General features: G+C 38.4%; 1 protein-coding gene across 2 annotated transcripts in view; it reads right to left on the bottom strand.

Moving 5' to 3' along the window:
* Nucleotides 1-22,519, bottom strand: part of rept (RuvB-like helicase 2 rept) — a 120,376-nt gene that overhangs the window by 66,150 nt on the left and 31,707 nt on the right. For both annotated transcript variants that reach the window (XR_016547576.1, XM_090383890.1), the window contains exon 4: nucleotides 11,134-11,263. Coding sequence is in view for 1 of the 2 variants with exons in the window: in XM_090383890.1 (XP_090240016.1) it covers nucleotides 11,134-11,263 (130 nt within the window). In the remaining variant the exon portion in view is untranslated. The remainder of the gene's footprint in view (nucleotides 1-11,133; nucleotides 11,264-22,519) is intronic.

Genomic DNA, 22,519 nt, shown 5'->3' on the forward strand with positions numbered 1-22,519 from the left:
AAATTGCTGCTATGGATAAAGGGGTGGTTGAGGGGGAGAAGACAGAGAGTGGTAATCAATGGACACTGCTCATCGTGGACTAATGTTATTAGTGGAGTCCCTCAGGGCTCAGTGTTGGGTCCATTATTGTTTTCTGTATTAATAAATGATATTGATGATGGTATATCAAGCTTAATGTCCAAGTTTGCAGACGATACAAAGGTTGGCAGGGTTGTCAAGGACACTACTGACACTATGCTGCTGCAACAGGATCTGGAAAGGTTGAGCAGATGGGCTGAGAGGTGGCAAATGAAGTTTAACATTGACAAATGTAAAGTACTACACATGGTAAACAGCAACCCCAGAGCAACGTATCAACTCTGTGGTACTACACTGACAGGGGTAGAGAATGAAAGGGACTTGGGGGTGGTTGTGCAGGCAGATATGAAGTTCTCTGAGCAGTGCAGACTGGCTGCAAGAGTAGCTCATGGAGTATTGTCAATGATATGTAGGAATTTTTCCAGCAGGGATAAGGAGGTGATTATTCCATTGTATAAGGCAATGGTCAGGCCACACCTAGAGTACTGTATACAGGTCTGGAGGCCTCATTTCAAGAAGGATGTAGAGCTGCTGGAACGAGTACAGAGAAGGGCAACAAGATTAGTGAATGGAACAAAGGGGTGCTCGTACGAAGAAAGGCTTAAGTTTTGCAAATTACAGTGTCTGGAGACTAGGCACCAGCGAGGTGATCTGATAGAGGTGTATAAAGCCTTGAATGGTTTGAGCATGCTCAATGCTGATGGGATTCTTCCTCTAGCTCAGAATAATCACCTGAGAAGGCATAAATTCAAATTGAGGAAAGACAGATGTAGGATAGACGTGCGGAAATTTGCCTTTAGCCAGCGGGTGGTTGGTTGGTGGAACAGACTTCCATCCCTTGTAGTGGAGGTTGATAGCCTAAATAAGTTTAAGGTTCAGCTGGACAGGTATTTTGAACGAACAGAGGGGTGAAGTGGAAGTGGGTTTTTTTTTTTTTTTTTGGCTGATGCTGCATAAGCTTGCTTTCTTGCATCAAATGCCTCTACTAATGCTAATGCTAAAAAGCAAGTGTATGAGCTTATGCAGCATCAGCCAAAAAAAAAAAAAAAAAAATCACACCATTGCCTCCAAATGCCTGTCCAGTTCCTCCTTAAATTTATTCAACCTATCAACTTCCACAACGACAGATGGAAGTTTGTTCCAGCAATTAACCACCCGCTGGCTAAAGGAAAATTTCCGCACATCTATTCTACATCTGTCTTTTCTTAATTTGAATTTATGCTCGTTTAGGATCGTAATCTGAACAAGTGGAAGGATCCCATCAGAATTCAGCGTGCTCAACCCATTCAAGGCCTTATATACCTCAATCAGATCACCGCGCAGGTGCCTAGTCTCCAGCCACTGAAATTTGCAGAACTTAAGCCTCTCTTGGTAAGAGGATCCCTTCATTCCCCTCACCAATCTTGTTGCCCTTCTCTGTACATGCTCAAGCAAATCTACATCCTTCCTAAAATGAGGCCTCCAGACCTGTATGCAGTACTCAAGGCGTGGCCTGACCATTGCCTTATACAGAGGAACAATCACCTCCGTTTCCCTGCTAGCAAAATTCCTATATATCATCGACAAAACCCCATGACCTGCCCTGGCAGCCTGTCTGCATTGCTCAGAAAACTTCATATCTGACTGCACAATTACTCCCAGGTCAGATATGAAGTTTTCTGAGCAAACAGTACCACACAGTTGGTACGTTTCTCTGGGGTTACTTCTACCCATATGCAGTACTTTGCATTTATCAAGGTTAAACTTCAGTTGCCACTTCTTAGCCCATCTGCCCAAATTATCTAGATCCTGTTGCAGTAGCACACTGCCATTACTGTCATTAACAACCCTGCCAACCTTTGTATCATCTGCAATCTTCGACATTAAGCCTGATATACCTTCATCAATATCATTGATAAATATACAAAACAACAGTGGACCTAACACCGAACCCTGTGGGACTCCACTAATAACATTAGTCCACGAAGAGCAGCACCCATTGATTACCACCCTCTGTCTTCTCCCACTTAACTATCCTTTTATCCATTGTAGCAACTTACCCTTAATACCATTCTGCTCCAATTTGTACAATAGTCTTCCATGCGCAACAGTGTCAAAAGCTTTCCTGAAATCCAAATATATGATATCAAAATTATTTTTTGCATCCAGTTCCTTTGTAACCCCATCATAATATCCTATCAAATTTGTCAGACAAGACTTTCCCTTAACAAACCCATGTCAACTGGATGCACTTCTTTTGATTTTATGTTTTTCTTAATTAACAGCATAACACCACCTCCCTTTCTATCCTGTCTATCCTTTCTGTACACATTGTACTGCCCAAATTCCAGTTCAGCATTCCTTATATCTGTGTGACACCACGTCTCTGCTATCCCAACAATATCTGCCTTTGATGTGTAAAGAAGCTTCTACACTGCAAGGCTTTGTAAATATCAAAATTCCTAATTAAAAAAATCCAGTCATTAAAATGTAATACAGAATTACATTTTAATCCATTTAAAACAACAATCACCACTTGCAAAATCACTATATATTCCAGGATATAAGCTCATATCATCTGGTGAAATTTTATGGCAATTTACACACTAAGTATAAAATCCTAAGCTTCCGAATTAAATGTGCGAATTAATACTGATATATTTACAATTTTTTTTACAAAATATGCACTTTTCGCACTTTTTAACAATTTTGCTTATTTTTCTATATTTCTATTATTCGTGTTCTACTTACATTTTTTTAAATATTTTTATTTAATAAACAGTAAAATTATTTAATGCTGCATTTATCCTATATACCATCCCCCACAACCTTCAATGGCATATCCTTCATCCACTTAGCCCACACAACTAAAACTTTCAATACCTTTCAACAAAAGCATTTTCTTTAATTTTGCCAGTGAAAATCCCAGAAATCTTTGTTAGTTATCATGCAAAATGCAGGACCAAATTAAGCCTATTACGGGCATGTATCAAAAACATGAATTTAAAATGAGCCACATCTCACTTGCTTACAATTTTCAGCCACCTTCAGCCCATACACGGTACTAAGTACTATAGGTTTTAATACCAACTCCTGTGTTCGAGGTTTTCATAAAAAAAATAATGCCAAAGATAATAAGGGCAATATTATTCAAATCTCTAGAAAAAGAGACTGTAAAAACAAGTCTAAACCAATAGCCTGAGTTGCAAAGTGCTGCAAAGGTGTTTTATTTTAAAAAAATAACTTAAAATGTTTTTAATATAAAAAATTAATTTTTTACTTTGTGCTCAGAAAAGATCAAATATAAATGTGACCAATTTTTGCTGATTTTTAAGGTTATAAATGAATGAGGTAACTTTTCACCACACTAACTAAGTGCATATGTGAGGAACAGAAAATTGCTTGTATATAGCCAAATATTGATTAATACTTGAAAATTTGTTCATCTTCATCAAACAAAAATAGTTCACGGAATTCGTTGAGAATTATATTTATGCTTCAGGTTTACTTTTTGAGTTACTGAAAAGTAAACTTTAAAGATTGTCAGTTTCTTATAGCAAATGTTGAGGCACTTTTTCTGAGGTAAAGAGTTCGCAGTACAATACTTAACAAACAAGAAAAAATAGCATGGTTACATAATCAAAATATCCCACAACACATTTAGCATTAGCAAAGGCATATGAAGCAAGAAAGCAAGCTTATATAGCATCAGCCAAAAAAAAAAAAATAAATAAAAACCCTTATTTCACCTATCCACTCGCTCCAAATGTTTGTCAAGTTCTGCCTTGAAATCTATTTAAGCTATCAACTTCTAAAACGACAGATGCAAATTTGTTCCAGCAATCAACCAACTGCTGGCTAAAGGTAAACTTCCACACATCTATCGAACAATCGTCTTTCCTCAATTTGAATTTATGCCCTCTCAGGTGATTACTCTGAGCAAGAGGAAGAATCCCATCCGCCTGGAGCATGCTCAAACCATTCAAGGCTTTATACACCTCAATCAGATCACCTCGCAGGTGCCTAATCTCCAGACACTGTAATTTGTCAAACTTAAACCTTTCTTCGTAAGAGCAACCCTTTGTTCCATTCACTAATCTTGTTGCCCTTCTCTGTACTCGTAGTGCGGCCTGACCATTGCCTTATACAAGAGGATAATCACCTCCATATCCCTGCTAGAAAAATTCCTCTATATCATTGACAAGACACCATGAGCTACTCTTGCAGACCATCTGCACTGCCCAGAAAATTACATATCTGCCTGCACAATTACCCCCAGTTCCTTTTCATTCTCTACCACTGTCAGTGTGGTACTACAGAGTTGACATGTTACTCTGGGATTACTGCTTCCGATATGCAGTACTTAACATTTGTCAATGTTAAACTTCATTTGCCACCTATCAGCCCATTTGCTCAACTTTCCAAGATCCTGTTGCAGCAGTGTACCATCATTAGTGTCATTAACAACCCTGCCAACCTTCGTATCGTCTGCAAACTTGGACATTAAGCCTGATATACCATCATCAATATCATTTATAAATACAGAAAACAACAATGGACCCAACAGTGAACCGCGAGGGACTCCATTAATAACATTAGTCCACGAAGAACGGTATCCACTGATTACCACTCTCTGCCTTCTCCCAATCAACGGGCGCCTCCGTAGCCAGGTGGGAAGAAGCAGCAGTGCATGGCACACGCTTCTTGATTAGACCGGTGTTCGAGCCCGTCACCACCAAATACGGAGGATGCAGAAAGGTCAGGGAATGACCACCTCATATCCCGGAGCAATATGGCCTTAGTTGCTAATGCTCCTAAAAAAAAAAAAAAAAATAAATAATAAAAACCACAGAAACCAACCCACTCGACCATCCCTTTATTGATAGCGGCAATTTGCCTCCAATGCCACACTGCTCCAATTTGTGCAGCAGTCTTCCATGTGTAACAGTATCAAAAGCTTTTCTCAGATCCAAATATATGATATCAAAGTTATTCTTTCCTCCAGTTCCTTTGTGACTATATAATAGTAAACAATCAAATTAGTCAGACAAGACTTCCCCTTAACAACCCCATGCTGTGTCCAAGCTATTATTGAAGTCGTGTCTAGATGATCCTGCAGTGCTGCTTTAACCAGTGCCTCCATTAATTTCCCTGGAAGTTACTACAGGTAATTATTCTGAGCTAGAGGAAGAATCCCATCAGCATTGAGCATGCTCAAACCATTCAAGGCTTTATACACCTCTATCAGATCACCTCGCTGGTGCCTAGTCTCCAGACACTGTAATTTGCAAAACTTAAGCCTTTCTTCGTAAGAGCACCCCTTTGTTCCATTCACTAATCTTGTTGCCCTTCTCTGTACTCGTTCCAGCAGCTCTACATCCTTCTTGAAATGAGGCCTCCAGACCTATATACAGTACTCTAGGTGTGGCCTGACCATTGCCTTATACAAGGGAATAATCACCTCCTTATCCCTGCTAGAAAAATTCCTATATATCATTGACAATACACCATGAGCTACTCTTGCAGCCCATCTGCACTGCTCAGAGAACTTCATATCTGCCTGCACAATCACCCCCAGGTCCCTTTCATTCTCTACCACTGTCAGTGTAGTACCACAGAGTTGATACATTGCTCTGGGGTTGCTGTTTCCCATGTGTAGTACTTTACATTTGTCAATGTTAAACTTCATTTGCCACCTCTCAGCCCATCTGCTCAACCTTTCCAGATCCTGTTGCAGCGGCATAGTGTCAGTAGTGTCCTTGACAACCCTGCCTACCTTTGTATCGTCTGCAAACTTCGACATTAAGCTTGATATACCATCATCAATATCATTTATGAATACAGAAAACAATAATGGACCCAACACTGAGCCCTGAGGGACTCCACTAATAACATTAGTCCACGACGAGCAGTGTCCATTGATTACCACTCTCTGTCTTCTCCCCCTCAGCCACCCCTTTATCCACAGCAGCAATTTGCCTCCAATGTCACACTGCTCCAATTTGTGCAGCAGTCTTCCATGTGCATACACCTCTGGCATTCCCCTCCCTGAATAACTCCTCATGTGTGAATGTCGATGCAAAATATTCATTTAGTTTGTTAGCTACCTGAGCAGGATCATCAACAGGTGAACGATCGATATCAAGTGGACCAATGTGATTCATCCCCTTCCTTCTAGAGTTTACATACGTAAAGACCCCTTTGCTGTTTTGTTTTGCATCCTTTGCCAAAAAATTTCTCGTAATCTGCTTCCGCCTGCCTAACCACCTTTGTAACTTTATTACACAGCTTATATCTATCACAGGCTTCTGTGTCACATGTTAATTTATATGTATCTCATGCATTTTTCTTTTCTGTCAATTGTCTAATTAGTTCATCTGACATCCATTTTAGGCCTAAATCTTGAACAATATTTCTTTGTTGGTATGAAAAGCCTAGTAGCTTCCATGATTAATTCTTTGAATGCTTCCCATTTTCAATTTGCTGTTGGTAACATCATCAGTTGGTCCCACCATATAGAATTTAAATCCTGTCTCAGACCACCGTAAGCACCTTTACGAAAGCAAAAACCCTTCCCTTTATCCTTGATGGTAGTTACCTCTTTGAGTGAATCCCACTTCAGCACACTGCGATCACTGCCACCTAGTGGTTCCTTTATCTGCAGATTCTTGATGCATAAAGAATCACTACTGATAATCAGATCAAGAATAATTACTCCCTCTATTTGCATCCCGAATACGCTGCTGTAGAAAACAATCATCCAATAAATCCCCAAAAGCCTTGCTAGTGTGTGAGTGACCAACTCACAAATTCCGGTCAATATCTGGGAAATTAAAATCCCCCCATTCTTATACTCTAATTTACTATCTCACTCTATTTCTCTGCACAACTGCTCATTATACTCATCAGATTCTTTAGGCCTATAACACACATCTACTCTGATTTTTCCTTTCCCAGTGGTTATGTCACACCAAACAGACTCAACATTCCATTGTCTACCCACATCAATTGGATGTACTTCCTTAGATTTTATGTGTTTCTTAACTAACAGCATAACCCCTCCTCCTTTCCTGTCCTGTCTATCCTTTCTGTATACATTGTACTCCCGAAATTCCAGTTCTGCTTATGTCTGTGTGACACCATGTCTCTGATATCCCAACAATATCTGCCTTTGATGTCTTGACTAGCACTTCAAGCTCATCGAATTTATTAACTCTAATCCTAGCATTGGTGTACGTGCAAGTGTACATGCACCTGTTTCTACTCTTAGTTACCCTAACACAGCCCAGGTATTTACTTGTTCCACTATGGCTCCCAGCAGTCCTGGAAATTCCCATTGCCTTGCTTTCCAGGCTGCTGCTCAATTGCATTTCAATAGAAGTAGAGCAAGAATCACTTTTACCTCTGCCAGTGGATACTGTGAATCTATTAGTTCGTGTATCCCCCCCAAGCTAGCAGTTTTCCGATCCACCTAACTCTGCCTCGATAGCATCTGCAAATATTCTTGCACCCTTTCGATTTAAGTGTATCCCATCCCTGTAGAAGCAGTCTCTTCTGTTAACAAGCACAGACCATCAAAATTTCATCAAATTTATTTACTATACTTCTTACATTGGTATACATTCAAGTATACCTGCACCTATTCTTATTCTTAGTTACCCTAACACCTCCCATATATGCACCTGTTTCATGATGACTGCCATCAGTCCCTGAAACCCCTAGCACCCCTCGCTCCAGGCCGCTGCTTATTCTAATAGAAGTAGTGCAAGAATCACCTTCACCTATGCCTGCGGCTACTCTTAACCTTTTAGTCTGTGAATCCCCTCAAGCTAGCAGTTTTCCGACCCACCTAACACTGCCTCGATAGCATCTGCAAATAGTCTTGCATCCTTTCTATTTAAGTGTATCCCATCCCTGTAGAAGCAGTCTCTTCTGTTAACAAGCCCAGACCACGCTGAAAAAAATTCTAACCCTTGACCCTTGTACCTTCCCTCCAGGGCCAAATTGATTGACAAGGCTCTCGTCATGTACTCCCTCCTATCATGTCTGGGCAGAATTGCAGACACTTTCAATTTTAACCCTAACTCACAACTTTTTTGCAACGTTGACCTGTACTTGTTAAATAATTCTTTATAGTACCAATAAAAGTGATATTACATCGTCATCATCATCTATGCCTGTAGGTTTTGGTTTCAAGATTTTCTACATAAGGACGATAAAAGTAATAAAGTAAAACAGCAAGTGTAAATAAAATGTCACAACACGAACTTCTAAAGAACAAAAACAGAAATAATTGAAGTAAAAAGTAAACGGTGGGGCTAAGGTAAAGAAAGTCTGCACGAGAAGTATGCAAAAGTTCGATGAAATTTACCGGTAAAAGTACTTTGCCGTAACGCCATTTGTATCGTTGCTCGCTCGGTAAACAGATGGTGGGTGTTATCGCTCTGGAGTAGAAGTTGAATCCCATGGGAGCCTGAAACCCTCCCATGTCACCCCCCCTCCCGTGGGGTGGTGTAACCTGACCTTTTTTTCTTTAAAACCACTAATTGAATCACAAACAGTCATATTGGAAGTTCTGGCATCGTAAAAAATGTTCGTAACGTAGTTTCAACAGCAAACTTTTTCGAAGTTTGCTGTGCTTCTTGTGTGGGCTTCCTTTGGCTTTTTTTTTTTTTTTTTTTTTTTAATAAACAATTTATCCACTAGTGATTCTAAAGAAAAAGGTCAGATTACCCCCTCCACTTTGGGAGGGTTTCAATCTCCACTCCTGACCGATAACACCCACTGTATGTTTACTGAGCGAGCAACAATACAAATGCCATTACGGCAAAGTACTTTTACCAGTAAATTTCATCGAACTTTTGCTGCTTCTCGTGCAGGCTTTCTTTACCTTCACCAATGGTAGTTCTAAAATGCAAATTTCACTTTAACACAACACCATGTCAGATGCGAAAAATGTTTGTAAAAATGAGGAGCAGCAGCTGACATTCATGGCCAATATATGATTAAGCATGAATTTTCAATGCAAAAAATAAAAGTTGACTTACATGATAGAATAGAAGGTAAAAACTTTTCTTCTTCATACAGAATATGAAGATAAACAAACTTAATGCTTCTAGGTTATTAAGTGCAGTATTTGTTAACAAGGCCCGCAACATCTCCAGGCACCTGGGGTGGATGGGATCTATCCAGTTATATTAAAGGAGGCAGCAAAGGAAGTATGCAAACCCCTAGCCATAATTATAAGAGCTTCTTTGGACTCAGGGGAGGTACCCATAGACTGGAGATGTGCAAATGTAACCCCAATTCACAAAGGAGGATCAAAGGCTGACACAAGTAATTATAGACCTGTTAGTTTAACTTCTGTTCCAGGTAAATTAATGGAGGCACTGGTTAAAGAAGCACTGCAGGATCATCTAGACAAGAATTCAGTTATAGCTCAGACGCAGCATGGTTTTGTTAAGGGCAGGTCTTGCCTGACCAATTTGATTGGATACTATGATGTAGTCACAAAGGAAATGGATGCAGGGAATAACTTTGATATTATATATTTGGATCTTAGAAAGGCTTTTGATACTGTTGCACATGGAAGACTGCTGCACAAATTGGAGCAGTGTGGCATTGGAGGCAAATTGCTGCTATGGATAAGGGGATGGTTGAGTGGCAGAAGACAGAGAGTGGTAATCAATGGACACTGCTCAACGTGGACTAATGTTATTAGTGGAGTTCCTCAAGGTTCAGTGTTGGGTCCGTTGTTGTTTTCGGTGTTTATGAATGATATTGATGATGGGATATCAAGTTTAATGTCCAAGTTTGCAGATGATACAAAGGTTGGCAGGGTCGTCAAGGACACTACTGACGCTATGCTGCTGCAACAGGATCTGGAAAGGTTGAACAGATGGGCTGAGAGGTGGCAAATGAAGTTTAACATTGACAAATGTAAAGTACTGCATATGGGAAACAGTAACCCCAGAGCAACGTATCAACTCTGCGGTACCACACTGACAGTGGTGGAGAATGAAAAGGACCTGGGGGTAATTGTGCAGGGAGATATGAAGTTCTCTGAGCAGTGCAGACGAGCTGCAAGAGTAGCTCATGGTGTCTTGTCAATGATATACAGGAATTTTTCTAGCAGGGATAAGGAGGTGATTATTCCCTTGTATAAGGCAATGGTTAGGCCACATCTTGAGTACTGTATACAGGTCTGGAGGCCTCATTTCAAGAAGGATGTAGAGCTGCTGGAACAGGTACAGAGAAGGGCAACAAGATTAGTAAATGGAACAAAGGGTTGCTCTTACGAAGAAAGGCTTAAGTTTTGCAAATTACAGAGTCTGGAGACTAGGCACCGGCGAGGTGATCTGATAGAGGTGTATAAGGCCTTGAATGGTTTGAGCATGCTCAATGCCAATGGGATTCTTCATCTTTCTCAGAATAATCACCTCAGAGGGCATAAATTCAAATTGAGGAAGGACGGATGTCGGATAGATGTGCGGAAATTTGCCTTTGGCCAACGGGTGGTTGGTTGGTGGAACCGACTTCCATCACTTGTTGTTGAAGTTGATAGCCTAAACAAATTTAAAGCTCAACTGGACAGGTATTTCGAACGAACGGAGGGGTGAAATGGGAGAGGGTTTTTTTTTTTTTTTTTTTGGGCTGATGCTGAATAAGCTTGCTTTCTTGCATCGTATGCCTCTACTAATGCTAGATCCTAACATTCTCTTAGTTTACAAAAGGAAAAAAAAAGCTAGAACCTGTTTTTAATATGATGCTGTACGTTGAGCTAATAACAAGTTTTTAGCAATAAATTGTGATCACCTTTTACGTAAATAGCCAATAAAATATTTCAGTTTATTAACACAGTTTAAATTAATATGAAAATCCAAATACACCACAGTGTACTTTTCTATATTAATTTATCATTCCTGCATATAATTAAATCTTCATACATTTATGTCCTTCACATACCACATAACAAACAGCCACTAAATTATTAATTTTTTAAGTGCCCAAGATTATTAGAAACAATTCCTTTATAAAAAATTTAAATTTTGGAAAGTTACATGGATAGGAACTTACTTAATTCTGACACCAATGGATTTTCTGAAGGCCTGAGTAAGTGCCTCTGTTTTAGACATTTCCAGGGAAAATACTTCACTCCCAGAAATAGCTGTAAATGGAGTGTCTGATCCAAGGGCTTGTGCCATTCCTATCAAATAAAAATGAATTTAAATAATAAGTGACTTAATTTTGATTTTTTTCAATTCCTACTATTAGTTCACACTCTCCCTATATATATTTATATATCTTGTTCAAATTTTCAATCGTTAATAAAACTTTTTATTCATCCACTCAAGTTCAAATAAATTTTTTTAAACTTGTAGTGGATGACATGATGTTAATACAGTTTTTTCAAATATTAATTCATTAATTAAATTTAATTAATTAATTTTAGTTTTATATGGGAGAAAAAAATTTCTCTTATATAAGATATTTAGCAGGATATAAATTTAGGAATAAATACCGTCAGTGGCGAAGCGTGTAGATCGCTGGAAAAAAATTTCTTTTTCAGATTCTTTTTTCATTCTGGGTTCTAGTCTGAGTCAAGGAGGGAACAAAATGGAAAATGAAACATGTGAATAAAAATAATAGTCCAACACCATATGTAGAAAGGAAAATGAAAAATTGCAAGGAAATTCGCTTTCTATTTTGCCACTTAATATTGTGATTCTGTCATATGTATATACATATTTATAATAATTGTAATTATTTAATAAAAAGTAACTAAAATAAAATTTTTCTTTGTTGACCTAAGTAGGAATTGACTTAAAAAATTTTTTTTTTATATTACTTGTTTTTAAGAAGTTTGAGATTTTCGTAAACAATTTTTATGGACAAAATATAAATAAATAAAACCATATTTTTTATATGGTTTCATTGTTCTACTGGATATAGATTTCAAAAAAGTAAGGGCAACAGCAGATGCAGCAGGTGTGAGAGAATGTTGACAGAAAGATATCTGAAAGTGAAAAAGATATATTTAGTATAAGACAGAGCTACGATGCTCAATACGTTCTATGTTGTATTTCAATATTTTTAGAAGAATAAGAGAAATTTACCTCAATATAATATATAGAACACTTCCTAATGACACTCTCCAGCAAATATACATCCTAGACTCAATTTTACATTGAAAAGGGAAAATACCAAAACAAAGTCATTAAATTTTCTAAATTCCACTCTTACGCGGGAAGTGAATAAAGTCCAATTTAACATCTACTATAAATCGACAAACACCTGTATGTTGCTGCATTATAACAGCTATCAACCATTCACCTACAGGAGGTCTATTATTTTTAATCAATTTCTCAATGTCTATAAACATTCAAGGATGGAATCTGCTTTAGACTCAGAAATACAGATATTAACCAGCAGATTCTTAAACAGGGATTATCCCCTTGCTAAAATAAACCAAATTAAATTACAAGCTAAGGATAGGTTACCAAAAACTACACCAACCAACAATAGTATTATCAAAAATCTTTATTTCTGTCCCATACGCTGAACAGTGGCACAGACAGCTTAACAGATTCTTTAAAGATACCGAATTTAAAATTGCGGTCAGACCAATACGGAAATTATATACTATACTGAACAATCATCAGACCTTTCACAAAACAAATCAATGGCCTGTATACATTTCTTGCAGCGATTGCGACTCGTCCTATCAGGGCTCGACGCGGTGTATGCTGGATGTGAGATTAAAACAGCACACATCCTCAGTCCATGCTCATTCAGCAGCATCAGAATTGACCTTTCATGCTGTTAAAGAAAACCATACATTTTTATTCAATAAGGCCAAAATACTTAAGTGTCCAATGTAATTATACAAGACTATTAATTGCAGAAACTACTGAAATTAAATTACATGAGAATTCTATTAATGTTTGTTGTCCATATCTAATCTCTGATTTGTGGTCTTTTATATGCATGCGAGAAGACAAATAATCTCTCTATTTAAGATTCCAGCTCACACACACTCGGTACAGTAGAACGTCAGTTATCTGGAATAATTTTGAAAGGCTGATTTTTCTTTCTTTTTCTTTTCTTTTTTTTTTTTTTATTGACAGTAGTACAGTAAGCTCTGGTTATAGTGGTCACGTTTGCAAATTAAATTTCGATTCTAATAAGTGAAAGACCAAGTTTACTATCCGCTTATAACAGATTCTACAAACAAAAAGTCCAATAAACCGAAAACTGCAAATCATTTTTGTTTTATGGTTGTGGCCTCTAGAATTCTATGTGACCTGAAATGTGCTTTAGAAAATATCAGACTACCGGATTTTCTCGAAAACCGCGAGTAAATTTCCGATTAGTTTAGCTCCAGATTCGGTAAGAATAATATTGGCCTGAAACTGCGCGATTTATTATTTTTCTCAATTTTTAACAGTAAAATGAGAATAAAAAGAAAACGTGTAGTTTTAACATTGTAATAAAAAAATGGAAATTATTAATAGAATTAGAAAAGGTGAAAATTTAGGAAATCTCTCGAAAGACTTTAGTGTGGGGACTTCAACAATTTACAACAAGAAAAATTCCAATTCTATAACAGAATTTGTGTCAATTATGGATAGGAGGATCTAGCAGGAAAAAGACGATGTCAAAACCTGAAAATGCTTAACAGAGTGCACTTTATTTGTGGTTTCTTCAGAAGTGAAGTTTAGGTGAATCAGTGTCTAGCCCAATATTGGGTGAAAAAGCATTGGATTTTAATTGAAAATTAATAGGTAATGAAGATTTTAAGGCAAGCACAGGTGGGCTGAAAAACTTTACACTGAGACAAGGGTATGAGCGAACTAGATATTCAAGGAGAGAAACTTTCTGCAGAAGAATCGGCAGCGGTCCTCTGAGAAGTTTGCTGCAGTTATAGCAAATCAAGAGAAAGAAAACATTTATAATGTTGAGACGGGCTTACAGAAATCATTAGTTATTAGTAAACTAATAAGAGGTGTTTACCTCAATATCGTACGTGGAACACTTCCGTATGATACCCTCCAGAAATTAAAACGGAAAAAACGAAAAAAACCGCAACTTACCGGTACATAAAAGTAAAATATAAATAATTAAAGAAAAATATAAATAATCAATTTAACTCAATTCAAAAACAATTAAAATTCAAATTAACGCAATTAAAAGAATCTAACGAAAATATTCAAAACGATTTTCCTTCCTGAAGCTGACAATGCTTTTCGACCGACTGTCGTGATCACAGGAACGAAAATTATCGAATCAGGCTAAACCTGCAACTTAAATAGTGATTATATGTCTTCGCGCATGCGCGTAAAGGTCCACGCATCGGAGATCAAATATGGCCGCCGAACATTAACAGAATTCTCGTGTAATTTAATTTCAACGGTTTCTGCAATTAATAGTCGCGTATAATTACGTTGAATATTAAGTATTTTGGCCTCGTTAAATAAAAAAGTATGTTTTTCGTTAACGGCATGAAAGGCTAATTCTGACGCTGCTGAACGAGAAGCACGAACAGAGGCTTCGTGTTGATATACACGGATATTAAGAGAAAACCGGGTCGAACCTTGGTAAGACGAGTCGCAATCACCGCAAGAAATGTTGTATACTAGATCATTAATTTGTGTTGCGAACGCGGAACGAACCGAGCGATTGTTCAGTATAGTGTGTAACTTCCGTATGGGTCTAGCTATAATTTTAAATTCGGTATCTTTAAAGAATCTGTTAAGCTGTTTGTGCCACTGTTCAACATATGGGACAGAAATAAAGTATTTTTTGATATTACTATTGTTGATTGGTGTAGTATTTTGTGTCCTATCCTTAGCTTGTACCCTAATTCGATTTATTGTGTTAATGGGATAACCCCTGTTTAAGAATCTGCTAGTTAATATTTGTATTTCTGAGTCCAAAGCAGAATCCGTCGTTGAATATTTATAGGCATTTAGAAATTGATTAAAGATAATCGATCTTTTGTAGGTGAACGGGTGGTAGCTATTATAATGTAGAAGCATACCGGTGTTTGTGGGTTTTCGATAGATGCTAAATTGTATTTTGTTCGAGTCCCGAGTAAGCGTGAAATTTAGAAAGTTTAATGACTTTTTTTTTCACTTAATTAAACTGTTAGTTGAGACTAACTACATCACCTTTCGAGACAAGGTGTACAAACAAATTTTTGGATTACCAATGGGTTTGAGCCTGAGTGGCTTAATGTCAGAGATCTATCTCTCAACGATTGAACAGATACATTTGACACCTTTTTGTCCCCGTATCACATACTATGGGAGGTATTTAGACGATGTTCTAGTTATTACCGATAGTAGTACTATCCAAGACATTTTACATTCGTTTAATAATATTCATTCTAGACTCAAATTTACATTGGAAAGGGAAGATACGGATACAAAGTCATTAAACTTTCTAAATTTCACGCTTACTCGGGACTCGAACAAAATACAATTTAGCATCTATCGAAAACCCACAAACATTCTCTGCCACTGTCAGTGTAGTACCACAGAGTTGATACGTTGCTCTGGGGTTGCTGTTTCCCATGTGTAGTACTTTACATTTGTCAATGTTAAACTTCATTTGCCACCTCTCAGCCCATCTGCCCAACCTTTCCAGATCCTGTTGCAGCAGCATAGTGTCAGTAGTGTCCTTGACAACCCTGCCAACCTTTGTATTGTCTGCAAACTTGGACATTAAGCTTGATATACCATCATCAATATCATTTATAAATACAGAAAACAATAATGGACTGAGCCCTGAGGGACTCCACTAATAACATTAGTCCACGATGAGCAGTGTCCATTGATTACCACTCTCTGTCTTCTCCCCCTCAACCACCCCTTTATCCATAGCAGCAATTTGCCTCCAATGTCACACTGCTCCAATTTGTGTAGCAGTCTTCCATGTGCAACAGTATCAAAAGCCTTTCTAAGATCCAAGTATATAATATCAAAGTTATTCTCTGCATCCAGTTCTTTTGTGACTGCATCATAGTATCCAATCAAGTTGGTCAGGCAAGACTTCCCCTTAACAAAACCATGCTGTGTCTGAGCTATAACTGAAGTCTTGTCTAAATGATCCTGCAGTGCTTCTTTAACCAGTGCCTCTATTAATTTTCCTGGAACAGAAGTTAAGCTCACAGGTCTATAATTACTTGTGTCAGCCTTTGATCCTCCTTTGTGAATCGGGGTCACATTTGCATATTTCCAGTCTATGGGTACCTCCCCTGAGTCCAAGGAAGCTCTCATAATTATGGCTAAGGGTTTGCTTACTTTCTTTGCTGCCTCCTTTAATATAACTGGATAGATACCATCCACCCCGGGTGCCTTTCTTGTGTTTATTTTCAACAGTTTCTCCTCCACTTTACTCCCAGTTATTTCAAGATTCTGTAGCTTACTGCTAGAGTTGAATACACCTCTGGCATTCCCCTCGCTGAATAACTCCTCATGTGTGAATGTCGATGCAAAATATTCATTTAGTTTGTTAGCTACCTGAGCAGGATCATCAACAGTTGACCCATCAATATCAAGTGGACCAATCTGATTCATTCCCTTCCTTCTAGAGTTTACATAAGTAAAGAACTCTGCTGTTTTTCTTTGCATCCCTTGCCAAGGATTTCTCGTAATCTGCCTTCGCCTGCCTAACCTCCTTTGTAACTTGGTTGCATATCAACTTATATCTATCATAGGCTTCTGTGTCATGTGTTAATTTGTAAGTATCCCATGCATTTTTCTTCTCTGCCATATGCCTCATTAGTTCATCTGACATCCATTTTGGCCTAAACCTTGAACAATATTTCTTAGTTGGTATGTAAAGCCTAGTAGCTTCCAAGATAAGTTCTTTGAATGCTTCCCATTTTGAATTTGCTGTTGGTAACATCATCAGTTGGTCCCACTGTATAGAATTTAAATACTGTCTCAGTCCATCGTAGTCGCCTTTACGGAAGCAATAACCCTTCCCTTTACCCCTAATGGTAGTTACCTCTTTGAGTAAATCCCACTTCAGCACACTGTGATCACTGCCACCTAGTGGTTCATTTATCTGCAGATTCTTAATGCATGAAGAATCACTGCTGATAATCAAATCAAGAATATTACTCCCTCTAGTTGCCTCCCGAACATGCTGATGTAGAAAACAATCATCCAATAAATCCACAAAAGCCCTGCTAGTATGTGAGTAACCAGCCCCCAAATTCCAGTCAATATCTGGGAAATTAAAATCTCCCATTATAAGACTCTCTGATTTACTGGCCAATATCTTCTATAAATTTGGAGGCGGCTTTTTATAGAACAGACTGGGTTAAATTACTGAATATACTAGATAGAACTGGAGTGAATTGGAAGGATAGAAGGATTAGTAGCTTATATTGGTTAAAAAAAAAAAGGTGATTGGCCATATAATGGAAGGAAGCCACAATTAGTGAACTGGCCAAAAAAAAATTAAATAAATATAAAATAATAATAATAAAAAAAACATTTGTCTACCTCCTCATCGTGTAGGTAATAACTATCCAGCTGACCTTCAATTTCTGCAAGTTGTCACTAAATTATTAATTTACCACAGGGGTAACTTATTCCAATAATTAACAATTAAGGTATATCAGGCTTAATGTCGAAGTTTGCAGATGACACAAAGGTTGGCAGGGTTGTTAATGACAGTAATGGCAGTGTGCTACTGCAACAGGATCTAGATAATTTGGGCAGATGGGCTAAGAAGTGGCAACTGAAGTTTAACCTTGACAAATGCAAAGTACTGCATATGGGTAGAAGTAACCCCAGAGAAACGTACCAACTGTGTGGTACTACACTTAAGGTGGTAGAAAATGAAAAAGACCTGGGAGTAATTGTGCAGTCAGATATGAAGTTTTCTGAGCAATGCAGACAGGCTGCTAGGGCAGGTCATGGGGTTTTGTCAATGATATATAGGAATTTTGCTAGCAGGGAAAAGGAGGTGATTGTCCCTCTGTATAAGGCAATGGTCAGGCCACGCCTTGAGTATTGCGTACAAGTCTGGAGGCCTCATTTTAGGAAGGATGTAGATTTGCTTGAGCGTGTACAGAGAAGAGCAACACAATTGGTGAGGGGAATGAAGGGATTCTCTTACCAAGAGAGGCTTAAGTTCTGCAAATTGCAGTGGCTGGAGACTAGGCACCTGCGCGGTGATCTGATTGAGGTCTATAAGGCCTTGAATGGGTTGAGCACGCTGAATTCTGATGGGATCCTTCCACTTGTTCAGATTACGAACCTACGGGGACATAAGTTCAAATTAAGAAAGGATAGATGTAGAATAGATGTGCGGAAATTTGCCTTTAGCCAGCGGGTGGTTAATTGCTGGAACAAACTTCCATCTGTCGTTGTGGAAGTTGATAGGTTAAATAAATTTAAGGAGGAACTGGACAGGCATTTGGAGGGAATGGTGTGATGATTTTTTTTTTTTTGGCTGATGCTGCATAAGCTCCTACACTTGCTTTCTTGCATCATGTGCCACTACTACTACTACTACTAATGCATTAGCCAAAAGAAACTTCCTACAGTCCAGTCTAAATCTCTTTCCATGTAATCTCAATTTACGGTTTCTGGTTCTGGAATCTAGTATATAACTGCCTGTTTGCTGGACAAAAAACCTGAGCCTCTAGAGGATGGGGATGGAATTGCTAACCATGCCTGAGACTGACCAACTCGACTAGCCATGGAATGAACCTGCACCAATGGGACTTGAACCACTCCCCCACCACACACCTGGTACAGGGATGGCAGTGACAACAAGCACTATGTACCCACACAGACTAGCAAAGTATAGAGGCACTGAGATTATACACTAAGTTATCATCTGGATGCCTCCTAGATGAGGCATCTGGATCATTTTGTGTATAATCGCAGTACCAACAGGTTCAGTCCACTGGACTTTATAGCCAGCCTGCAAAAAACATTTTAGAGCTGTAAATTCAAAATGTAAAGAATACTGGATCTCACTATGTTGTTCATCATTACCTCAAAAGACATCACTCATACTGCATGATAATATAATTCACCTTCATTCATTTTACTATCCCCTCTCAGAGCCTTATAGACCAGAAGAAGATCCTCTTCTAACATGCCTAGTTGCTGAGCTCTGTACTCCACATATCCAAAATCTTTCTTCATAGTGTGCTTTTGCAGACCTTACCAAGTTAGTTGTCCGTCTTTGGACTCTTTCAAGAAGCTCAAAGTTTTTTTTTTTTTTTTTGTGTGGTCACTATACTCGGACAGTATTCCAAGTGTGGTCTTCCTTTATACAGTAGAATAATGACCTCCCTATCTATAAACAAATGTTCACAAACTTATCGACGGAATGGGACTCCCTTGCCACCTGTCTACACTGCTTGGAAAAAAATGTCTAACCATACTGTAACTAATAAATCTCTTTCTTCCTCTGCTATTTTAAATTTAACCCCAAAATAACTTATATACCATATGTATAAGTTATTTTACATATGTAGCGGTCTGTAGCACACAGACCGCTGCAGACTGTCACTAACCTCAGGCAAAAGTGATTTTTGCACTGCTTCTATTAGAATGAGCAGTGGCATGGAAAGCAAGGCAATGGAAATTTCCAGGACTGTTAGGAGTCATAGTGGAACAAATAAATACATGGGCTCTGTTAGGGTAACTAAGAGTAGAAACAGGCACATGTATACCTGCATGTACACCAGTGCAAGGAGTATAGTAAATAAATTTGATGAGCTTGAAGTCCTAGTCAAGATATCAAAGGCAGATATTGTTGGGATATCAGAGACGTGGTGTCACACAGATATAAGCAGTACAGAATTGGAATTTGGGGAGTACAATGTGTACAGAAAGGATAGACGGGACAGGAAGAGAGGAGGGGTTATGCTGTTAGTTAAGAAACACAAAATCTAAGGAAGTGCATCCAATTGATATTAGTGGACAATATGAAGTTGAGTCTGTTTAGTGTGACATGAGCACAGAGAAAGTAAAAATGAGAGTAGGTGTGTGTTATAGGCCTAATGAATCTGATGAATATAGTGAGCAATTGTGCAGAGAAATAGAGTGGGTCAGTAAATCAGAATGTCTTATAATGGGGGATTTTAATTTTACAGATATTGACTGAAACTTGTGGATTGGTCACACACTAGCAAGATTTTTTGGATTTATTGGATGCCAGTTTTCTACAGCAGCATGTTCAAGAGGCAACCAGAGGGAGTAATACTCTTCATCTGATTATTGGCAGTGATTATTCATGCATTAAGATTTTGCTGATAAAGGAACCATTGGGTTACAGCGATCACAATGAACTGATATGGGAATTACTTAAAGATGTAACTACCATCAAGGCTAAACGGAAGGAATTTTGCTTTTGTAAAAGTGACTATAGGGGTCTCAGATAGTTTTTAAATTCTGTACAGTGGGATCAACTGATGTTGTTACCAACGTTGAATTCTAAATAGGAAGCCTTCAGGAAGTTAATCTTGGAGGCTTGATTTGATTTGATTTGATTTGGTTTTTTCAAAGTTATCAAAGTTTTTATGGTGCATTGGCAGCTAAGGCCATAATGCGCCAAGTCAAATTTTAAAATGCTATTAAATATTTTGGTAGCCAAGGCTACCACGTCAAACTTTTGTGTTAAAAGGGTATAATAGTAAAAGCATAAAACTTAGAGCTTTGTATAAAAATTAACAAATTGTAAAAAATTAAAGACGTCAGACGTATTGTGTCTGTCACCTATAATCTGACTGAGTGTAAATGGCTCAGTCAAATTATTAGAAGTGGTAAAATACAAGCGTCGGGCTTCTATAAAAACAGGACAGTCTATTAAAATATGACGAACGGTTAAAATAACATTACACATCTCGCACATAGGTGGGTCATCCGCCCTCAGCAAGTAGGAATGAGTTAGATGACTATGACCTATGCGGAGCCAAGCAAGAACAACTTCCTCTCTTCGGACCCTGCGTAGACTGGACTGCCATTGCGAAATTACAGGCTTGATTTGATGTAATTTATTTGTGGTCTGTCCGTGCCAAGAATCTTGCCATTGGGAAAGCAGTTTAGAACGTATTATTTGCCTGTAGTCTGTATAGGGGACTGACAGGCAATGATTATCCAGGGAAATGGCTGATTTGGCAGCAGCATCAGCCGATTCATTTCCCCGGATCCCAATGTGGCTTGGGATCCAGCAAAAGCGAATATCGAATTCTAATGTCTTGAGAGAAAAAAGAATCTGCTGGATCCTGGACAGGATCGGATGAGGGTTAAAACCCACCGATACCAGAGCCTGTAACACGCTCGATGAATCGCAGTAAATCATATACCTCTGGTAGTCGCAATTTTTAATGTGATCTAGGGCTGTTTGTATTGCATGCAACTCTGCAGTATAAATGCTAGTTTCTTGTGGGATCTTATAGGATATTGTTTTGTGAGGGAACACAACAGCAGATCCCACATGACATTCTAACTTTGAGCCATCTGTATAGATTGGCAGAAAGTCAGAATACTGCTGTCGATGTACTGCAAAGAGTTGCTGGTAGACAGATGGCGGTGTAGTAGCCTTCTCCCAGATCTTAAGGGAGAAGTCGCAAGTTGGAAAATGAGCATGCCTAGGTTTTTCATTTCAACTAAGAAATACTGTTCAAGGTTCAGGCCTAAATGGAGGTCAGATGAATTAATGAGTCTCGTGGCAGAGAAGAAAAATGTATGGGATGCATATAAATTATCAGGTGACACAGAAGCCTATGGGAGATATAAGCTTGTCTGTAATCAAGTCACAAAGGAGGTTAGGCAGGTGAAGGCAGATTATGAGAAATCTTTGGAAAAGGATGCAAAGAAAAACAGCAAAGAGTTCTTTATTTATGTAAAACTCTAGAAGGAAGGAGATAAATCAGATTGGACCACTTAACATAGATGGGTTAATTATTGATAATCATGCTCAGGAAGTTGATAAACTGAATGAGTATTTTGCATCTACAGTCACACATGAGGAGTTATTCAACGAGGAGAATGTCAGAGGTTTATCAAACTAACAGGGAGCTAAGTGATTTTGTAATAATCGAGAGCAAAGTGGAGGAAAAATTGCTGAAGTTAAACATAAGGAAGTCACCTGTGGTGGATGGGATCTATCCAGTTATATTAAAGGAGGCGGCAAAGGAAGTAAGCAAACCCTTAGCCATAATTATGAGAGCTTCCTTGGACTGAGGGGAGGTCTTCATGGACTGGAAGTGTGCAAATGTATCACAAATTCACAAAGAGGATTCAAAAGGTGACACAAGTAACTATAGACCTGTTAGTTGAACTTGTGTTCCAGGGAAAATAATGGAGTCACTGGTTAACGAAGCATTGCAGGATCATTTAGACAAGACTACAGTAATAGTTAAGACACAGCATGGGTTTGTTAAAGGTTTGTCTTGTCTGACCAATTTGATTGGATACTATGA

The sequence above is a fragment of the Mastigoproctus giganteus genome, chromosome 10, assembly GCF_048544385.1.
Source record: "Mastigoproctus giganteus isolate SK-2022 chromosome 10, ASM4854438v1, whole genome shotgun sequence".
Classification (NCBI taxonomy): Eukaryota; Metazoa; Arthropoda; class Arachnida; order Uropygi; family Thelyphonidae; genus Mastigoproctus; species Mastigoproctus giganteus.